A 20,837-nucleotide genomic window follows, 5' to 3' on the forward strand; every position below is an offset into this window, starting at 1 on the left:
TTTTAAACACAGACTGCTGTGATAACTCACATTCTTTGTCAGTCCGAAGGCTCCACGACAGCAATGCTAAAACTTCAGCATATTCTTTTTAGTCTTGCTTATCTGTACACTGTCATTGCTTCCCCTTCTGCCCAGTGCCTGGATTATGAATGAATGAATGAATGAATGAATGAATGAATGGATGGATGGATTTGAACATATTGCCACTAGAATGCAACCTAACTATGATATTCCTCCTTGTCTGTGTGTCTGTGTCTGTGTCTGTGTCTGTGTCTGTGTCTGTGTCTGTGTCTGTGTCTGTGTCTGTGTCTGTGTCTGTGTCTATGTCTATCTAACCATCTATTTAACTTGGTGGGAAATATTGTTGAGTATATAACTTCTGGAGGAGTGGTGGTGACTAAATGGCAATTATAAATGTCACACGAAGAAAACTCATCCTAACTGTTGATAACAATTACACAAGTCAGCTGGGCGGTGGTAGTGTACGCCTTTAATCCCAGCACTCAGGAGGCAGAGGCAGGTGGATCTCTATGAGTTCGAGGCCAGCCTGGTCTCCAGAGCGAGTGCCAGGATAGGCTCCAAAGCTGCACAGAGAAACCTTGTCTTGAAAAACAAAAACAAAAACAAAAAACAAAACAAAACAAAAATTCACAAGTCTCAGGTTGCTAAACAAAAATGTGAACCACCATAGCCATTCAAGAATTCATTGGTATCTCACTTTTGTTATTGGGAAAAAAGATTTCCAAAAGTGAATAGCAAGCTGGTGTGATGGATGTATCTGGTGTGATGGATGTGTCTTGCATGTCTCCCCAGGCGGAGCAGCTCTGGACCTGAAGGCGTGTCCCCCCAAACCCTTTCGCTGGATCTTGGATATGACGTGGCTGAACCTTGTGGAGCTCAGTAAGCTCCCCCAGTTTGCAGAGATTATGAACCAGGTAAAGGAAGAGGGACTGAATCAAACACGGGCCTGCAGATCAAAAGACAGTAGGTTGTTTAATCAGGGCCTCCTAGTGACACTTTCTACCCCTAGAGGAACGGAAAATGGCAAGTATAGATGGAGATGGGCGTGGTGGCACCAGCATGTAATCCCAGTTCTCTGGAGACTGAGGCAGGGGAATCAGGTGTTCAGGCCATCCTGACTGACATATTGAGACCCTTGTATTGAAAGCAACAACGAACAAAGATTAAATCACTGGTTCTCAACCTTCCTAACTCTGTGACCCTTCAATACAGTTCCTCCTGCTGTGGCTACCCCCTCAACCATAAAATTATTTTTGGTGCTACTTCATAACTGTAATTTTGCTGCTGTTATGAATCATAATATAAATATCTGTACTTTCCAATGGTCTTAGGTGATCCCTTTGAAAGGGATTCGATCCCCAAAGGGGTCTTGACTCACAGGTTCAGTGAACCACTGAATTAAAGCCAAGAGTGTGGCCTCCTGGGCCAGGGAGGTGGGATGTGGATGGACAGATTTTAAAGAGAGCTTTTCATGGGCTTCAGGACAAGCTTTCCTTCTGTCTGGTGGACAGGGGTGTGTGTGTGTGCGTGCGTGCGTGTGTGTGTGTGTGTGTGTGTGTGTGTGTGTGTGTGTGTGTGTACGAGCGCGCACGCGTCTTCATGCATGGGTAGGCACATGCATGTAGGAGCCAGAGGTTAACTTTGGGTGTCGTTCTTCTGGCTCCAACCATCTTCCTTACCAAGTAGGGTAGGTTGTCTGGGATAGAGTCCCAGGGATCTGCTGTCTCTACTTCCCTGGGATTGGAATTACAAACACATGCCACCAGGACCAGCTTTTTACATGGGTGCTGGGGATTAACTCGGGTCCTCATGTATATAGCATGGCAGGTACTTTACCAGCTCAGACACCCCCATCCCATCCCCTCTAGCCTAGTCCCTTAACCCAGCCCCAAGGGTGCTTTCTCTTTTCCTGCTTGAGTTCCATCCAGAAGTACAAGGATTAGGCAAAGGGACCCTTCCATTGCATCAATGCTATTGCATTTTTTACCTCTGCCTGTAATGAAGTAATTGTTGCAAATCTGAGTTGGAGTCAAATCAAGAGGATAGTGTACTTTTAAAAAATAGCAAGTAAGCTTATTGGTGTAAACATCAAATAACCTGGAGAAATGGCTCCAGAGTTAAAGCGCTTGCCACATAAGCAAGAAAACCAGACTTCAGAAACCCAGGTAGATGCTAGGTGGGCCTGGCAGCGCCAGAGGGCAAATTACAGGGTCTTCAGAGTAAGCTGACTAGAGATACTAGCCATATCTAGGACCTCTGGTTGATTTACCCCTGAGAATAAGGTAGAAGAGCTGTAATCTTCAGACCCCACCCCCACCCCTCCAGGACAAAGTGAAGCTATTGAATTGTAGAGTTAATTGGCTGGGCTGGTTAATAACTCTGTTCTCTGTTGGGCAGGTGGCATGGTCTGGTCAGTAAAGTGCTAACCATGCAAGCATGAGGACCTGCCATTAGAACCTTGGGACCTATGTTTAAAAAAAAACAAAACAAAAAACAAAACAAATAAACAAATAAACAAACAAAACCCAGGAGAATTGGTGCAGGGCTTGGGAAACACAGAAGGATCTCTGGGGCTTATGGGCCAGCCAGTCCAGATGAAATGGGGAGTTCCTGGTTCAGTGAGGGACCCTGCCTCAAAATCTAAGATGGAGAGTGATGGAAGAAGCCACCTGATGAGGACTTGTGACTGCTGAGTGGCTCAGATTCCCAAACATGTGTATGTGTATAACACATATAACATAGGGTAGAGGGAGAGGGTGGATAGGTTGGGAGGATGGGGAAGGAGGGAGAGGGGGAAAGGGGGAAAGGAGAGAGAGGAGAGAGAGAGAGAGAGAGAGAGAGAGAGAGAGAGAGAGAGAGAGAGAGAGAGAGAGAGAGAGAGAGAGAATCTGAGATGTGAACTTCTGCCGTCTGCTTTTAATGCTCACCATAGGTTTCTCAAAAGTGCCGACAAACCATCTTCCGAGGACCCCGCCTGGCAGTTGCTGAGATTATGGGCCAGGCTCAGCAGTGCAGGGTTTATAATTAGACTCAATGGCACTTGGGCAGCAGGGGTGCCTTTTAATGCTCTGAACCCCATAGGTCCCCTGCATGCGTTCCGATGAGCAGCTACTTGAGACCCACTCGGAGAGACTTCTCCTGCTCTCTGATTTAAAGTCTCTCTAGGAAAATAAAAGTTTGGATTTTTGGCTTCTTGTGTTATTTTTAAATAGAGATCACCATTCAGGGGAATTGGTCTACATCTGAGGTTCTCAGTGGAGGATAATTTTGTGCCACCCCCAGCAGGGTATGTGGCAGTGTCTGGAGATGTTTTTGATCATTCCAACTCGAAGGCAAGGATGCTACTGGCATCTAGTGGGTAGAGGCTGGAGATGCTGCCTGCAGAAGCATGCTCACTGTCACTATAGTGATCAGGGTGAGAGCATCTTCTCAACTGTCACCATAGTGATGAGGGCGGATAGTGATCAGGGTAAGAGTTTGTGCTCACTGTCACCATAGTGATCAGGGTTAGAACATGTTCTCACTGTCACCATAGTGATCAGGGTGAGAGCATGTTCTCACTGTCACCATAGTGAGCACAGACTCAACTGCCTGTCCCAATATGCCAATTATAGAGGAAAATCAATAGTGAAAAGCAGAAAAATGAGACAGTGTAACCATACTAGGAAGAGGAACAAAGAGACCTAGTGACTCCCTGCTCCCAGTCTGTCTTTAGAGGTATGATTATAGGGTTCAGGTATAAACTGTAGAAGCCAAGAGGCCAGCTCACAGTGTCATTTTGCCCGTTACTGACTCCACCATTGTGTCAGCTCCAGTGTCTGCTGCAAGGTAGCCTAACAAGTTGTGAATCATTCCACATGAGGCACATTCCTTTGACGGCTTCCAGGGCCTCAGCCCTTCCTTCTCCTAGCATGAGACTCCTGGGTAAAATTCCAGCTTCTAGGGATCTATGGTTAAGTATGTTAACCATAGGGAGGAACACAAGTGTCTGCCAATATGGTTACACTACTGTGCCCAGGACAGCCCAGCACTTTATAAAAATGTCCATCCCCAAGTGTCAATAAGTGTCACCATTGAGAAACCTTGATCTGTTGTCATCCTGTGTCACTGATACATTATTCCAACTGCAGTGAACAACCCAGGAAGGCAATTAACAAAACTGAAAACAATAGTTACACTATATCTGTGTTACTCGGGCCATAGTAGACAGTGGTGGGTTTTTTTGCTTTGTAAGCTAAGAACCAGCAAGAGTGGCTGTCTGGGGTCCTTTGGAAAGTTTGGTACATCCCTATCTTATGCTGTCTTGTGGCTTGGTTATTGGCTTTTTACTCTTAGATATCTCGGAATGAGAAGGGGTGGAAAAACTGGTTCGATAAAGACGCCCCGGAGGAGGAGATCATTCCTGATGGATATAATGATTCCCTGGATACCTGCCGCAAACTTCTGCTCATCAGGTGAGCACAGGGCCATCAATACCTGGAAACATAATTCACTGGACCTCATCACAGGTCTGACTTCGGCAGTCAACATCATCACGTCCCCACTGGTCTGTGTGTTGTATGGGGAAGCAGCTTGCGGTAAATGATGGCAGGAGAGAGGTCTGTTTCAACACTATATTAGCAATAGTGTTTTTAGCAAAAACAGGAAAGAAAATGTTTTCATGTCTCCTGTATCCATTTGATACTGGGTCAATCATTCATTATTGAATTTACCTCTGTAAAAAAATCATAGAACTTGGGCAGGTGAGATGCTTCAGTGGGTAAAAGTGCATGCTGCCAAACCTGACCACCCATGTTTGATTCCCTGGACCCACACTGTGGAAGGAGAACCAACTCCAGCAAGTTATCCTCTGATCTTCCCACTCTTGTTGTGGCTGTGCACAAACAAATACACACACACACACACACACATGCACACACACACACACACACATGCACACACACACAAGCACACCTACATATACATACACACAAAATGAAATTTAAAAACAAGCTTTACAAGGAATTGGCTCAGAAGCTAAAACTCAGTTTCATTTGAGGGGGGAAAGTAAAAAATGCTGCAGTGTTGAAATGTGTAACAAAGGTTTTAAATTGATGTTAAGAAAGAACAGTTACCTTGTTAATCTTCACATTTCCTTGGTGTATCTCATAGCTCAGAGAGGCTTCTCTAATGGAAAAAAATCAATGTGTGTGTGTGTGTGTGTGTGTGTGTGTGTGTGTGTGTGTGTGTGTGTATGTGTGTGTGTGTGTTGTTACATGTACTCACACTCTCAAAAGTGTGAAAGTCTTCATGACTTATTCTATGACTGGTTAGTAAAGTTATAGGGAAACGAGAGTACCAAATATTAACAAGGATTGAGAAGATGGTTCAGGTGAGGACCTGAGTTTGAGCCTCAGGATCCACATTTTAAAAGCCGGGTGTTGGAGCCAGGGGGATGGTTCAGTGGGTAAGAGTGCTTGCCTTGCAAGCCTGATGACCGGAGTTCAAGCCCTAGACCCACATTAAGGGAGAAGGAGAGGAATGACTACACAAGTTCCCCTCTGACCTTCACACATGTATCCTGATGCACACACAATGCACACACACAGCACACATGCCTCCCATCACATACCCACACCTGCCAAACATCAGCAGCAATAAAATAATTTTTTAAATAAAAGCCAGATGTTGAAGTATGTACTTTTAATGCTTGTGCTGGGTAGGCAACGCCAAGACGAAGCTCGGGGCTTGCTGGGCAGTCAGCCAACCATAGTTGATGAGCCAGGGAAAGACCCTGCCTCAAAACTAAAGCAAGGCAGATAGTACAGATAGTGCCTTAGAAAAGGCACCATGACCTCCACACATGAACACACACACACACACACACACACACACACACAGAGGGAGAGGGAGAGAGAGAGAGAGAGAGAGAGAGAGAGAGAGAGAGAGAGAGAGAGAAGAGGTGGGTTATTTAGGGAAGTTTTATGTTTCCTAATGTCGCATACCTGAGCTTGGCATTGGAAATGATGTTTGCTAACTGTTGTCACCCATGACAGTGATCAGAGTGGCCGAAGTGGTGACCCCCCTGCTCAACAGAGTATGAAAGGGTCACTTATTTTCATTGAAATAGGCACATTTGTCTTTTAGCCATCATTTTAAAATTAGACCCATGTCACATGAGCAGTGTCATTAACTGCTAAGTGGGAATCTGCTTGAGAGACAGCGAGTCTCAAATCTAAATGATCAACTGTCCGACATTTATTTATTTGATGTGTGTGTGTGTGTGTGTGTGTGTGTGTGTGTGTGTGTGTGTGTGTGTACCTGTTTGGGTGTGTGACATACAAATACTTCTAACCCAGATGCTTGCTGATAGCTTCCTTCTGGCCTCTTTGGCACCTCCACTCTCTGTGAAGACAACAGAGCTTCAGGTCCATGGCAGGTCAGCCTCCATTGAGGACCAGGGCTGGCAGAGAACTCTACCCTGCTCCTTGCCAGTGCCTGGCACCAAACCCTCACACGATTACATCTGTGCTCATCCAGGGAGAGTGGAGTGTACCACCCCTCTTACCCAGCCCGTGGATGGGAGTATTTGCCTGCTATCCCTTTGTTAATTAAATGTGTGATCTTTGCACCTTGAGAATGAGAGATGGGGGGGGAGCATGATGAACTTACTTCCTCTAATTTTTTTAAAATTCATTTCAAGATCTTGGTGCCCAGACCGCACTGTTTTCCAAGCAAGAAAATACATCGCAGACTCTCTCGAGGATAAGTACACAGAACCAGTTATCCTGAATCTGGAGAAGACGTGGGAAGAAAGCGATACCCACACGCCTCTGATTTGTTTCCTGTCCATGGGCTCTGACCCCACCATCCAGATTGATGCACTGGCCAAAAAGCTGAAGCTGGGTATGACTGACCATCTGACTATGAAATTTAACAGCACACCTGTGTTTGCTCCAAATATCACCCTACAGGGTGATTGTTAGAAAAAAAGTGTCTGTGGCCAGGTTTGGTGGTACAAACTTTTAACTCTGCATTCCAGAGGTAGAGGTAGGCAGAGCTCTGTGAGTTCAAGGCTACCCTGGTCTACACAGTGAGTCTCAGGCCAGCCAGGATTATATAGTGAGCCCCTGTATAAAAAGAAAGAAAGAGGAGAAAAATAGTCTATGAAACAAAGCTATATTCAAAAATTAAGCTTCCTCCTCCCCTTTATTCAGCTGCACCTGAGGCCCAGGTGTCTTTTTGAGCAGACAGGGATGAAGCTATGTCTATCACAGATTGTTTGATTAGCAGATGGCTGTACCGGTGCGCAGCAGGTAGCAAGAGCCATGAGGGGCAATCATCTGCTGCCACCATGTTTATGTACAATGACACTGAAGCGTGTTTTGTCACAAACTCAAAAACTAGAACCAGTGTTGTAATGTGTGATGACCAGGGACTCATTTGTTCATGCTTTTACTCAATAACAATTTAGCCATGAGTTGCACAGTGGTTGGGGGATAAACAGAACACAGCTGGAGCATAACCGAACAAGACAACTGTAACCACATCGTATAGAAATAAACTGTGGACATGGGCTCAGAGCTGCACAGGTTCTGGAGAAAGCACTGCACTCCTCACAATGTCATTTTATTTTTAATTATGTGTTCGTGTGTGTGTGTGTGTGTGTGTGTGTGTGTGTGTGTGTGTGTGTGTGTGTGAATGTGGGTACCCACAGAGACCAGAGGAAGGTGTTGAATTCTATGGTGCTGGACTTACAGGCAGTTGTAAACAGCCTGATGTGGGTTCTGGGGACTGGACGTGGATCCTGTCCATCTCTCCAGCCCTGACCCCCTGCAAGGAAGCACCACATTCTTGATATTAGATGTATTTCTTCATTACCAGTAGGAGATAGAGGAATATTATCTCAGGGCATGGCATTGTAGCGCCTAAGCATGGCAGCAATGATGGAGTCAGGGGGCTCAAGGATGGTGACACAGTACCAGGCTTGCACTGTCCTGTGAACGGAACTGTTTAATCTCCCACATACTCAGGGAATCTGGGTGTTGTTGGCATTGTTTTATAAAGTCTCGATAGCTGTACTTGCAGAGTTGATTCATTTACTTCAGAAAGAATAGGAAAGCATTTTAGGGTCAGTGAGAGGGCTCAGCAGGTAAAGGTGTCTACTGCCAAGCCTGATGATCTGAGTTCAATCTCCAGAACTCACATAAAGGTAGAAGGTGACAATCAACTCCAGCAAGTTGTCCCCCGACCTCCAGGATTGGGCATATGCACAGACACACAAACTAACACACAGATAGACAGATGGGACATGTGCACACACACACTAAAGATAGTAAAAGCATTTTTTTAAAAAAAGTTCCACATTCATTTTTGACTTTGCAAAGTTGGGAACAGAATACCCTGTGAAGTGATAAATGCACTGTAAGCATCGGCCACAGACTCGCTGGTGAGCAACTGAGACATACCCATTAAAGTCAGATTCAAGACAAAGATGTCTGTCCACTGCCATGGTGGTTAAATATCCTTGTGGAAGATATAGCTAATGTATTGTGAGAATCATAAATAAAAGATGTAACTACTGAAAAGGCGGGACAGAAAATGCCACCATTTCTCTCAGACAATGTAATCACCCAGCTTAAAACCACAAATGAATCAAATGAAAATTATCCTACTTAATAGAACAGTTCAGTAAGGTGACTATTCACAACATATTTTTTAAAAAAATCAATTGTGCTTTCTTATAAAAAATAAAATGTAAAAATTCCATTAACTTAGCAATAAAGATGAAATGGGTCATTTTTAAAATGCCCATTTAAAGAAAAACATAAAACTTTCTCAGTGACATACAAAGTTAATTCAAATAAATAGAGTTAAGACAGATTCCCAGCATAAGAATTCAATATTGTAAAGATGTCAATATTTTATAGATTAGTCCATAAACTGAATGTAAGTCTAATTGAAATTCAAGCATCATTTTCCCCTAATTGGATCTGAGGAAGATATTACATCATCAGAAGCATAGATGGACAAGAATAGCCACAAAAGCATGAAAAGGAAAAGCAGCAATTGGAAATGAACTCTCCTAAGTTTTTAAAGCTTTGTCAAATGGCAATAATTGAATCAGTGTGCAACTGGCTAAAAGCATGTAAACAAATCAATAGAGCAAAATGAAAGACCCCCATGTTAGACACACACACATGCATGTGCTCACATATGCACACATAAACACATGTATGTGCATGTATGAACACGTGAACACACATGCATGGATACTCAAATGCATGCATACGCATGTACGTTCTTCTGAAGTCCAACCTGTGTCTTTTGCTCTAGCATCCAACCCCCTATTTTTGGTGTCTCCATTTCCTTGTGCGGTACATTTTCTGGTCAGCACCATGGAAAGCTGGGCCCTTAGGGGAAAGGAGGGAAGGAGAAAGTGGTAAAATTTTCACCTTGTCATTGTGACCTTCTTGTGTTACAGAGTGTAGAACTATCTCAATGGGACAAGGGCAAGAAGTGCATGCTCGAAAGCTAGTTCAGATGTCCATGCTACAGGTATGTAACCAGTAATCTCTGCTGTTTGACCAAGAACTGCAATTCCTCCATCCATCTGGTCCAACTTGGAAGGTCGTGGTGATTGGAAGCATCTTTCCTCTGATGCTCATTTTCCATTCTTGTTGATGCACAGCCAAACCTTTCATTATCTGTGAACCTTACATCTCAAGGCAGTTTCCTCCTCGTAGCTCTATAAAAAGGACTGTTTTCTGTGCCCTTTTCAAGCTTTCTGTTTTCTATGGTCCATATTCACCTTTGTTTTTCTGTATCTTTCCATCCATGCATCCATCCATCCATCCATCCATCCATCCATTTACAATCTGGAAGGCACATCATCTGACTCCTAAGGTTACAGCTCCAGTCATCTTGGAATTTTGTGGTCACTATTAATATAAGGGACAAATCAGGACAGTTAAATTTCAATTTTCAGTTAAAGGCAGGCTTTCATATTTTGTTAATGGATCATTTCAGGCAAATAAGAAATAGTTGAGAACTTTCTGCTTAAACATTGATGATGATTTTTATTGAAGTGGAATGTTGAGAAGCAGTTGGCGTTGTGCCTAATAAATACACAGACCGTTAACTTTCTAGAAATGCTTTGCAGATAGCCATCTCAGCTGTAATAAGAAAGGGCATAATTTATAAAAGTAAGACAAAAATCTTGGTTTGTTTTTAAGTGTTTGATCTCATCATGTCTGTGGCGACTTTGTCATGGCTTTTCCTTGGGAATTAATGACCAGTGAGGGTTAATGGTCCAAAGCTCTACTTAGGTCATCAAAATTTCAAGCTGGTCATTAATTCTCAAGTGCCCTAAGCCTTAATCTTTATCACCTAATTAAATTCAAAAATAAATTATATTTAATTTATATATCAAGTCAATGGTGTGCGATTATTTCTACTTGAGTCAAATCGTCCACCCTTTTGGGTGATTTGTCTGTTCTACTTTGGGCAAAAGTGATTTTTTTTTTTTTTTTAGTTTCAGTGATTGTGAAAACTTTTAATTTAAATATTGCATTTATTTTAGCCTTCTTTGGGATGATAGTTTTTGCTAGTTCCACATCTGTTTTTCACAATGTATTGATAATAACATCAGAAAGAAAAAAAGCAAACAAAAAAATTACAAGTGTGGCTGTAATGTGACCTTGGGAACCCCAGATTTCAAACACATCTGATGTTACTGAATGCAGAGTAAAGGACCAGAAAGTGCTAGGTCCCTGATGCTGAATTCCATCTTCTCCTAGGTTACTCTCTGTAAGCCCACTGTATTCTCTTTGCTATTTAAGCCAGTCTGACTCGGATCTCTTTCCTTCCAGTTGAAATCGAGTTTTAAATACTTTATCATGCATTTGGTGCATTTAACAGTTTGCAGATGTAGTTTTCTTGTCTACTCTAGTTCCATCTACATATTTAAATGTTGACTTAGGGGGGCACAGTGATTAGTACCTGTAGTTTCAGTACTTGGAGGTCAGAAGAAAGAGACTTGAGAGTTCAAGACTAGCCTAGGCTACACAGTGAGTTCAAGGCCAGCCTGGACTATAGAGTCAGGCACTGACTCAACAGAGGAGTGGACAGTCTTGTTTTCACAGGGGAGTGATAGTCTCTGACTTAATTTTATAAGTGCTATATTTAACTATTTAGGTGGAACTTAATAAACCACATTTTCAGGAATCCTTTCGAAAAGTGATGACAAACAATATGATTTAGAACTTGGCTAGCAAATGCTACCATATACATTACCCCTGACTTCCAGAAGGTGACGAGCACGTTTATGGATAACTATGAAGCTGTCTCCTTAGTTTGAGGCTGAGTGGATTCCGACATACCTTAGGCAAGCCTGTGCAAGTCACCAACCTTACCATTAGATGGCGCACACACTCAAGTTTTCATTTCTAATCTCTGAGGAGCCAGGGGTGCCAGAATGCAGTGTTGTCATTTGTTAGTCACTCAACTCCAAGTCACAAAATTGGACCAGGAACAGATGACAGTGTTGACATATATATATTTTTAAATTGGTACATGTAGTCTCAAAAAAATCATGCTGTAAGCAAATTTATTTTTGAAATGGTGCATTTTGTTTTGGTAAAATAGTCCACAAGATATGAGAAATAAATATGGACTCTCTGTTTTTGGATACAGGGTGGTTGGGTATTACTGCAAAACTGTCACCTTGGTCTAGAATTCATGGAAGAATTACTAGAGACGTTAATGACCACAGAAACCATGGAGGACTCTTTCCGAGTATGGATAACCACTGAACCCCACGACCGATTTCCAATTACATTACTCCAGGTTTGTTACCGATAGTTAACCAGGTCCACAGCATGACTCATGATTGACAGTACTGAAGGGTGGATGGGAAGGCCAAGATGGTTCCTTGATAAAAGTGCTTGCCACCAAAATTGCTGCAAACCCGAGTTTGATCTTCAGAACCCATATGGGGGAAGGAAAGAACAGACTCCTACAAGTTCTCCTCTGACCTCCATATATGTATTATGGCAGGTGCTGGGCCACCCAAAGAATAAATAAATAAATAAATGTCATAAAATTTTTAAATGAGGGAACACAGCAGGGTGTATTAATCTTGACTGTAGTCATCAGGCCATGTTAATTTATTGGGTTTGTTCTCCAATCAATGTAATTGGCTTTCACTCTGCTGAATTCAGGCTTACAAACTCTATGCTATAAGCATGTTGTTACCTAACATAACATGGTTTCTCTTTTATTATTTAATTGATTTATCTTATGTGTATGATTGTTTTGACTGTATTTATGTATGTGTACCACAGGCATGCAGTGCCCTTGGAGACCAGAAGAGGGCAATAAATCCCTTGGGATTGGAGTTATAGACAGTTGTGAGCTGTCATGTGGGTGCTGGGAATTGAACCAGGGTCCTCTGCAAGAGCAGCCAGTGCTCTTAACCACTAAAGCCATCTCTCCAACCCCCATACCATGATTTCAAATTGCATTCTTTACAGTACTTTGTAAGAGTAATGCAACTGCTTCTCACGACAGACTTCTCTCAAGTTCACAAATGAACCACCTCAAGGCGTGCGGGCAGGCCTGAAAAGGACATTCGCTGGAATCAACCAAGACCTCCTGGACATCAGTAACTTACCCATGTGGAAGCCCATGCTCTACACAGTGGCGTTTCTGCACTCCACTGTGCAGGTAACATGGAAAGGTGTTCACTGCTGGGGGGCGCTAATGAGTTGGTGTAGCCACCATGGGAGAGAGCTCCTGGGAGGATGGCATCAGCCTCCGACCCCTCACTTCTTTCCTGGCACTTCACCCCGCCTGGCTTAGTATGTGTTTGTCACAGATTCCACCTGTACCCCCACTGTGAGACTGTGAGCTTCTTGGACACAGAGGCCTTGCCTTTGACATTGTCACCCAACTTTCCTGCGGTCACAGCATTGTGATGTCACGTTCACAGTGCCTTAGTCATTTTTCCTTACTATGAGGAGGTGTTTACTTTGGTTTACAGTTGTAAATGGCTTTGTAAGTTGGCATCAAGACAAGAAGACACATTAGTGTCAGGAGCATGTGGCAGAAGCTGATCACCCCATGGTGGCCTGGAAACAGAAATCAAGACAGAATTCTGCCACAGACCAGATACCCCTCAAATTCTATACTCTCAAGGGACCTACTTCCTGCAACCCAGCCACAAAGTTTCCACCACCTCCAAAAGTGGCACTGCCAACTGGACACTTGGCCTTCAACACATGAGCCTGTGGGGTGGGGGTGGGGTGCTTCCTACTCCAACATAACACTGAGCACAGTACATATTTGTACAATGAACAAACAGATTAATTATTAAGAGCAAAACTTAGTCTTGGAAGTGCCTGGTTGGCCAATAATTTTATCCACATCCTCTTAGATAGTAACAACCGCTGCTTTTCAAGATAGGGTTGCCAACACTTTCAAAATGAGGCAATTGTCCTGGGGAGATGGCTCAGTCAGACCAGTGCTTGCTTGCCTTGCAAGCTTAAGGACCCAAGTTCAACCCCTGGACCTACATATATAAAGAGTTGGGCACACACTTTTAATCTCAGTTCTGGGGAGGCAGAGACAAACAACCTTGGCATTCTTCAGCCAGCCAGCTTAGACTACTTGGTGAGTTTCAGGCTATATATATATATATAATCAACTCTCAAGGGTTGTCTTCTGGCTTTCATGTACACATATGCATGCATGCACACATACAACCACACACATGTACATACACACATACAAAAAATAAGGTAGTTGTGTCTTAGAGAGTCTGTGTCATCCATGGCAGATTTGGGGTGTCCTGGCTATGATGGAAAATTTAGTCCTTAGTCCCTAGTTCTTAGTAGTTGACATGGGGAGGAGTAACCACAATCCCTGCCGATGGCTTTCATAACTAATTACTCATTACTAATTACTTATTTTGGTTATTAATTGCTTATGTTGTTGTGATTTAATTATTTTATAGCTACTAAGAAACTTGTAGATTATTTTTTACCTCTCTTACTTTATTATGGCTCATTGCTAGAAAATGTCATGCCTTTAATTCACATGGGGTATTCCTTGGTTTCACAGGGGCATGAGGGGGCTTCTTCCTGTGTATGTCTTTCCTGGAGGAGAAGGGTTGGGAGAAAGACAAAATGAGCCCTTGGCCAAGTCCTGTCAGGTGTAGTCTCAGCTGTGCCCACGTAGAGAACACAAGTTCCTTCATTTCCCCGAAGGAAGTAGAGGAATCTACAGTCACTCCCCCCACCCCTAAGAACTGCTACTTTCCCCTGGCTCATTGTCCTGTGTAGCCACCAGAGAGGGCAGTGGGTGTTTCTCTGTCCCCTGAGTCTGGGAGAGTGCACATTGGCTTGCATGCTTTGTGGACAGTTGTTTTTACTAAGTTTCCTCTGTGGCTTTTGGATTGTAAATTGTAGCTTTCCAGAGACCCATTTCACGCAGTCTTATCTGAGGATTGTTTGCCTCATCACACTCTAGGTCAAATACCATGTGACCCTGCTGTTTGATCCCCCATTCACAGATAACAATATTTCCTGACTATTCCCACTCACAGTGACTCAACTCTTCCACTGAGCTCGTCCTGGAGAGTGTTGTGTGGAGGGATTTTTTTCATATAGTCAGTGTGCCAACCCCTGTTTTTAGTGGACATTGTCTGAGTGCTGAACAGACAAGCCCAAAGTCTATGATCCAGTCGGGCAAAATGTGCTTGTAGTAAACAAGATGCATGTTTTGGTTAAAACAGAGAAAAAAAAAAACATTTCTACTTCCAGGGCTAGGAATCTAATAGTGGAATGTCATCATAAAAAAAGATTGAGGGGCCAGGCGTTGGTGGTGCACACCTTTAATCCCAGCACTTGGGAGGCAGTGGCAGGTGGATCTCTGAGTTTGAGACCAGACCAGCCTGGTCTACAAGAGCTAGTTCCAGGACAGCCTCCAAAGCTACACAGGGAAACCCTGTTTCGAAAAACCAAAAAAGAAAAAAAAAGTTTGTGGTTCTGGCAAGATGGCTCCAGTGGATAAAGGCATTTGGTACTATCCCTGTCTACCAGAATTCCTTCCTTGGAGCACATGGTGGAAGGAGAAAACTGACTCTTGAAAGTTGACCTCTGACTTCTACCCTCAAAAGTTATGCTATGCTGTGCTGTACACACACACACACACACACACACACACACACACACACACACAGACACACACACACACACACAGACACAGACAGACACACACAGACACACACACACACACACACACACACACAGACACACAGACACAGACACACACACACACACAGAGAGAGAGAGAGAGAGAGAGAGAGAGAGAGAGAGAGAGAGAGAGAGAGAGAGAGAAAACAAAATACAATGATTTTTTAAAATTGGGAACTCAGTCTATAAAGTGCTTGCCACGCTGGCATGAATGAAGACCAGAGTTTGGTCCTGGAGAACTCGTGTGAAAAATCTGGTCAAGGCACCAGGCATTGGTGGCGCACACCTTTGATCCTAGCACTCGGGAGGCAGAGGCAGGAGGAGCTCTGTGAGTTTGAGACCAGCCTGGTCTCCAAAGCGAGTGCCAGGACAGGCTCCAAAGCTACACAGAGAAACCCTGTCTCAAAAAATAAAACAAACAAACAAACAAAATCTGGTCAAGGCCACATGTGCCCGAAACCCCAGCACAGTGAGGCGGGAGGGGTGAGAGTGGAGGGAAAGAGAGGTACAGGTAGGAGGATCTCTGAGATCCCTGGCCAGCCAGTCTAGTCAAATTGGTGGGTCCAAGGTTTAATGAGAGGCCCTATCTTAAAAAATGAGAGAGTGTGCTCTTATGATTTTTTTTTGTGTGTGCATGTATGTATGTGTGTGTGCATGCACACAGGTGTACTTGTGCCTGAGGAGGTCAGAAGGAGGGCATCAGATGTCTTAGAACTGGAGTCATTGGTGGCTGTGAGCCAACTAATGTGAGTGCTGGGAACTGAACTCTGGTTCCCTGGAAGAGCAGCATGATCTCTTAACTACTGAGACCTCTCTCTTTCTCTCTCTCTCATCTATCTACACACACACACACACACACACACACACACACACACACACACACACACACGTATCCATGAATCTTAAGTGTAAAAGATACATGGGTTCTGATGCACACAGGGAAGCTTGAGGTATAACTTCTCAAAGGTGCTGTGGCTAAGATGGAGATGATGATGAAGATGATGATGATGATGATGATGATGATGAAGATGATGATGATGATGATGGAGCCAAGCTCGGAGAAGAGAATATTCCATTTTAGTTTAAGAATTTCCAATATGACTCTAATATACAATAGAAAGTGAGAATGATGCTGTCCAACTAGCCACTGTATCTAAGGGAGGCATCTGCTGCCATTTTTACAACCTTCTCATGTTTGGGAATTCCTCTCCTCATCCTCAGGCTTTGCCCACAGAACCTCTAGCCACTGGACTTTTCCAGTGGATTATCCACTGACTTTTTGCTGTTTCTTTACTATAGTCATTCTGCTCTTGGCCCAGGATAGTAAGCTCTGCAGGAGTTCCAGAGTCCTGAAGTGGTAGTTGTAAATGTGGACTTTTTTTTTTTTTTATCTCAGCCTTTAAAGTAATTTAAACATTATATAAACACAGTAATCACCAGGGCCCAGGAAATGCCACCATAGATATATTCTCATCCAGGAAGGTGTTCACCTCCTCTGAGTTTTGTCCTGCCTAGTTAAAGTCTTGATGAAACACCTCTTTTCAAACTTAACAGTGCCCGTAAAAGTCCTTGCTTTGGCAAGCGTGCTTAGAAGGCCCTCATCTAAATATTTCTGAGTAGTTACAACAACACGATACAAGTTCCTCTTTCATATTCCCCTGTCATTATGGCTCCTACCGATCCTGACCACTTCTGTCTATGGTTTTTAACCCCTTAACATTACATTTAACTGTCTATAGTGCAGATTGGATCTTTCATTTACTGTAGACTTCATCTCCCTATGTTACTAGGTCTGGTAGTTAACTACAGCCAGTCAAGTGCATCAAGCCGCACATAAAATCACGGCAAGCTTCAGCACCCTTAAAATCACTGTTGAGCATTCTCTCATCAGTGAGCTCAGTATGTTTCCATATTTCATCAGTAGTTCCATTTTGTGTATTCCTCTGGGTGGGGTGGGGTGGGGTCGGGTCGGGGAGGACGTCTGCAAAGTGCTGCCCTGCAAGCATGAGGACTTGGGTTTAGACTCCCAGAGCTCCTGTCAAATGCTGACTGTGGCAGCCCAATCCTAAAATCCCAGAGCTGGGGGAGCCAAGACAGGTGGATCTCTGGGGCTTGTTGGCCAGCCCATCCAGCTTAGCCAGGTTCAGTGAGAGACCTTGTCTCAGAAAATAATATTAGAGTAATACAGAAAGATATCAAGCTCTGACTGCTACACACACACACACACACACACACACACACACACACACACTGTGAAGTACTCTGGCCCTCTTTGAGTAGGGGAGCTTTGTGTTCAAATCTGTCTATATCCAACCCTGAAGGAAGTGAGCCTGGAGTCCCTGCCGCTTCCAAAGCTTGCCCTTGACCACAGTAGGGCCTTCTGCCTCTGCGTCCTCTCCACAGACTACTTTGTGCTTCTTTTTTTAAAAATTTTTTATTTTTATTTTTTACTTTGTGCTTCTTTGTTTTCTCCACGCCTTCACCAAACCTGCAGGCCTCTTGTCTGCTTTCACAGAACAGGCTCATTTTGGCTGTGAACCTGAGGCTGGTCCTGGGTGGGGTGTCTGTTTTATTTTTATTTTTTTCCAGACTTTATCACCCTGGTAATTCAGCAGCTAATTGCCTTTGCTGTCACATTGTCCTTTTCTTGTTTCTGTGTCTTATTTTCTGGACTAGATGGAAACTTCTTGAGAACACATGTATTCTAATGCTTTTCTATTGTACTAATAAGACCTTGGCCCAGGGCTTCCAAAATACTAATTGGACTGAAGAGACTGAACACCCTAATTAAGCCTCAACATCTTCTATATCTAAGATTCCAAATGAGCTCTCAGGCACCAGTGCTTTGATAAGCCCAATCTGTATATATATATATATATATATATATATATATATATATTTCTTCTCTCTTCTTTTTGATGCTTTTTAATTACATTTTTGTTTATTTATGGGAGGTCATGTGACACAGCTCACATATAGGCAGAGAGCAGCTTCGGGGAGCCAGTTCTGTCCCCCCACCGTGTGGTTCTCCAGGGTCAGCTTAAGTCATCAAGGCTTTGGAGTTCGTGTTTATCTTCTGAAACATCTCTCTGGGCCTCATTCTTTCTTTTCCTTTATTGTCATTTAGAGAGTTCAGTGGGTGGGTGGGTACGTGTACAGACGGACACAAGAACTTGACATTGTGTGTGTGTGTGTGTGTGTGTATGAAAAACAAAAGCATCCACCAAGATTTTTGTCTTCTTTTAAAAATATTTTCCCCAAGATGAACTCAACTGTCTTTGACTTCAGTGAGCCAGCTTAAAAAGAGAATGTTTTAAATGAAAATTGATAAGAAGTGACATGATATGAAGTAAGTTTCAGCACTGGGGCAATTTTTTGAAGATTGCATTTTAAGGAACAGCTGAGTGGCCATCGCTCAGTGCATATAAATGGAAGTGTTTCCATGGAACCAGCAGGAGTATCCCCAGTAATTGCAAAGAAAGAATTATGTCTCATTCAGTCCTCTGTCTAATTGAACCTTAAATTTCAAAAATTAAGTCAAATGCTTAGGTAAAACTCACTGTAGATTTTTTTTTTTTGCAAAAAATGGATAATATTCCCATTTTACTAAGTGACTTACGCTCTGTTGTGTGAAGCTTACGCAATGGGAGAAGCCACAGCAACAGTTTCCTTGTGGATACCTGAAAGGTTCCATTCCACCCTGACTCCCAGAAAAATCTAGAAGAGTCTCACCTCAGTGATGCCAACATCTACTCAAGAACCTCAAACTCAGAGTCAGCCTTGGCATTGACCTCACTAGGGGTGGGAGGGATCCTTCATTAGGATCATGACTGACCAGTGTGGCTTAGACAACTATGAGTCTTTTCACCAAAGGAAGATAAAGAGGAAAGACCTGTCCTTGATGGCCAAGCTTCCAAATCTGGTTAAAGGACCAAATATTTCAACATGAGGCAACAATATAAAAACAAACCAACTATCTTGATTAGTTTTGCTGTCAACTTGGCACACTTGGAGAAAGAGAACCTCAACTGAAGAACTGTCTGTATCATATTGACCTGTGGGTATGTCCAGGGGGTGCTCTCTTATTTCTGGTTGATGTAGGTTGCACTGTGGGTGGTACCATCCCTAGGCAGGTGGGTCTGAGTTGTATAAGAAAGTTAGCTAAGAGTGAGCCTGGAAGCAAGTCAGTAACTTCATGGTTTTTCTTTTTTCTTGAAGGCTGAATAAAATCCAGTTGTGTATATGCCATATTTTCATTATCCATCCATCTGCTGATGGACCTCTCTGCTGCCTCCACTTAGTAGCTGTTGTGAGGAGAGCGGCAATGAACATGGATGTGCAGGGATCTCTGTGGTAGGATACAGAGTTCTTTAGGTGACGCCAGGAGTGGTATGGTTGGCAGATGGTAGTTCTATTTTTAATTGTTCAAGGGCCCTCCATGTTGGTTTCCATAATGGCTTCACTAGTTTGCACTCCCACTAGCAGCAAGTACGAGTTCCTCTTTTCCTATATTGTCACTAGCATTTATTGTCTGTTTTCTTGATGATCACCACTCTGACTGGGGAAGAGGGCTATCGAAATAGTTTTAATTTGTATTGCCCAGGTGGCTAGGGATGTTGAACTCTTTTTAAAATGCTCACCAGCCATTTATGTTTCTTCTTTTGAGATCTGTCTGCTTATTTTAATAATCTCTTTGATAACTGGTAGGATTTTCTTTTTGGTGTTTAATTTTTATAGTTCTTTATATATTCTATATACTAACTCCCTATCTGAAGCATGGCTGGCAAAAGCCTTCCCCCATTCTGTAGGCTGCCTGTTCATTCTGCTGATTTTTCTTTTCCCTGTTTAGAAGCTCTTTTTCTTGGACTGGTTGTCCTCTTTTAATCAATTAGTTAAGTGATGGGGATGAGAGTCACATTAAGATGTGACAACCTAACCCAAGAAGTGCAGGTCAAGGAAAGAAGTAATGGATGCACCTTCCCACTTTTGAGAGGGTTCTGAATTTCTTTTTTTTCCCCACTTTGTCCTTCATCTTATCTCCCAGGGTCAGAACAACTGGATCTAAATTAATGCTAATGGTTTTGTTAATATTTTAAAAGCATACCTTGAAATTTAATGATTAAAATCTTCTGGCTTGGAGAATTTCTTCTGTAACTTGTCCATGATTTTGTCCTAACTAATAGATTTCTTTAAAAGGTGGGACTGTGCAGTAAATGGGGCTTGGAATGGCAGCAGTAAGAAGAGATGACTTATGAAGACTTCAGTGTGTGTGTGTGTTGTGTGTGTGTGTGTGTGTGTGTGTGTGTGTGTGTGTGTGTGTGTGTGTGCGCGCTCTTGAGTATGTTGCAGAAGGCAGTGGAGAGAAAGAAGTATCAGTATGTACTCAGTGAAGCAGAATTGCTGTCCATGTCAGTTCTTAATCTAGACACTAGTATGGGGCTCCCAAGGATGTATGAGATTCCCCCTAGAGATTTACATGTACTAGGCAGGGACAGCTGATAGCATAGAAACTGGGCTCATCTGAATGCCTTCTGGGTTTATGGGGCTTGGAGTTATTAGGGATACCATTTACACACATTCAAC

At 43.1% G+C, this 20,837-nt stretch overlaps 1 protein-coding gene across 1 annotated transcript in view; it reads left to right on the plus strand.

Moving 5' to 3' along the window:
- Dnah8 (dynein axonemal heavy chain 8) overlaps nucleotides 1-20,837 on the plus strand; it is a 225,306-nt gene that overhangs the window by 159,592 nt on the left and 44,877 nt on the right. Inside the window, exons 79-84 of the mRNA XM_035452046.1 lie at nucleotides 814-935; nucleotides 4,357-4,475; nucleotides 6,704-6,906; nucleotides 9,485-9,558; nucleotides 11,695-11,847; nucleotides 12,571-12,726. Coding sequence (XP_035307937.1) covers nucleotides 814-935; nucleotides 4,357-4,475; nucleotides 6,704-6,906; nucleotides 9,485-9,558; nucleotides 11,695-11,847; nucleotides 12,571-12,726 — 827 coding nt within the window. The remainder of the gene's footprint in view (nucleotides 1-813; nucleotides 936-4,356; nucleotides 4,476-6,703; nucleotides 6,907-9,484; nucleotides 9,559-11,694; nucleotides 11,848-12,570; nucleotides 12,727-20,837) is intronic.

Source organism: Cricetulus griseus (genome assembly GCF_003668045.3).
Source record: "Cricetulus griseus strain 17A/GY chromosome 1 unlocalized genomic scaffold, alternate assembly CriGri-PICRH-1.0 chr1_0, whole genome shotgun sequence".
Lineage (NCBI taxonomy): Eukaryota > Metazoa > Chordata > Mammalia > Rodentia > Cricetidae > Cricetulus > Cricetulus griseus.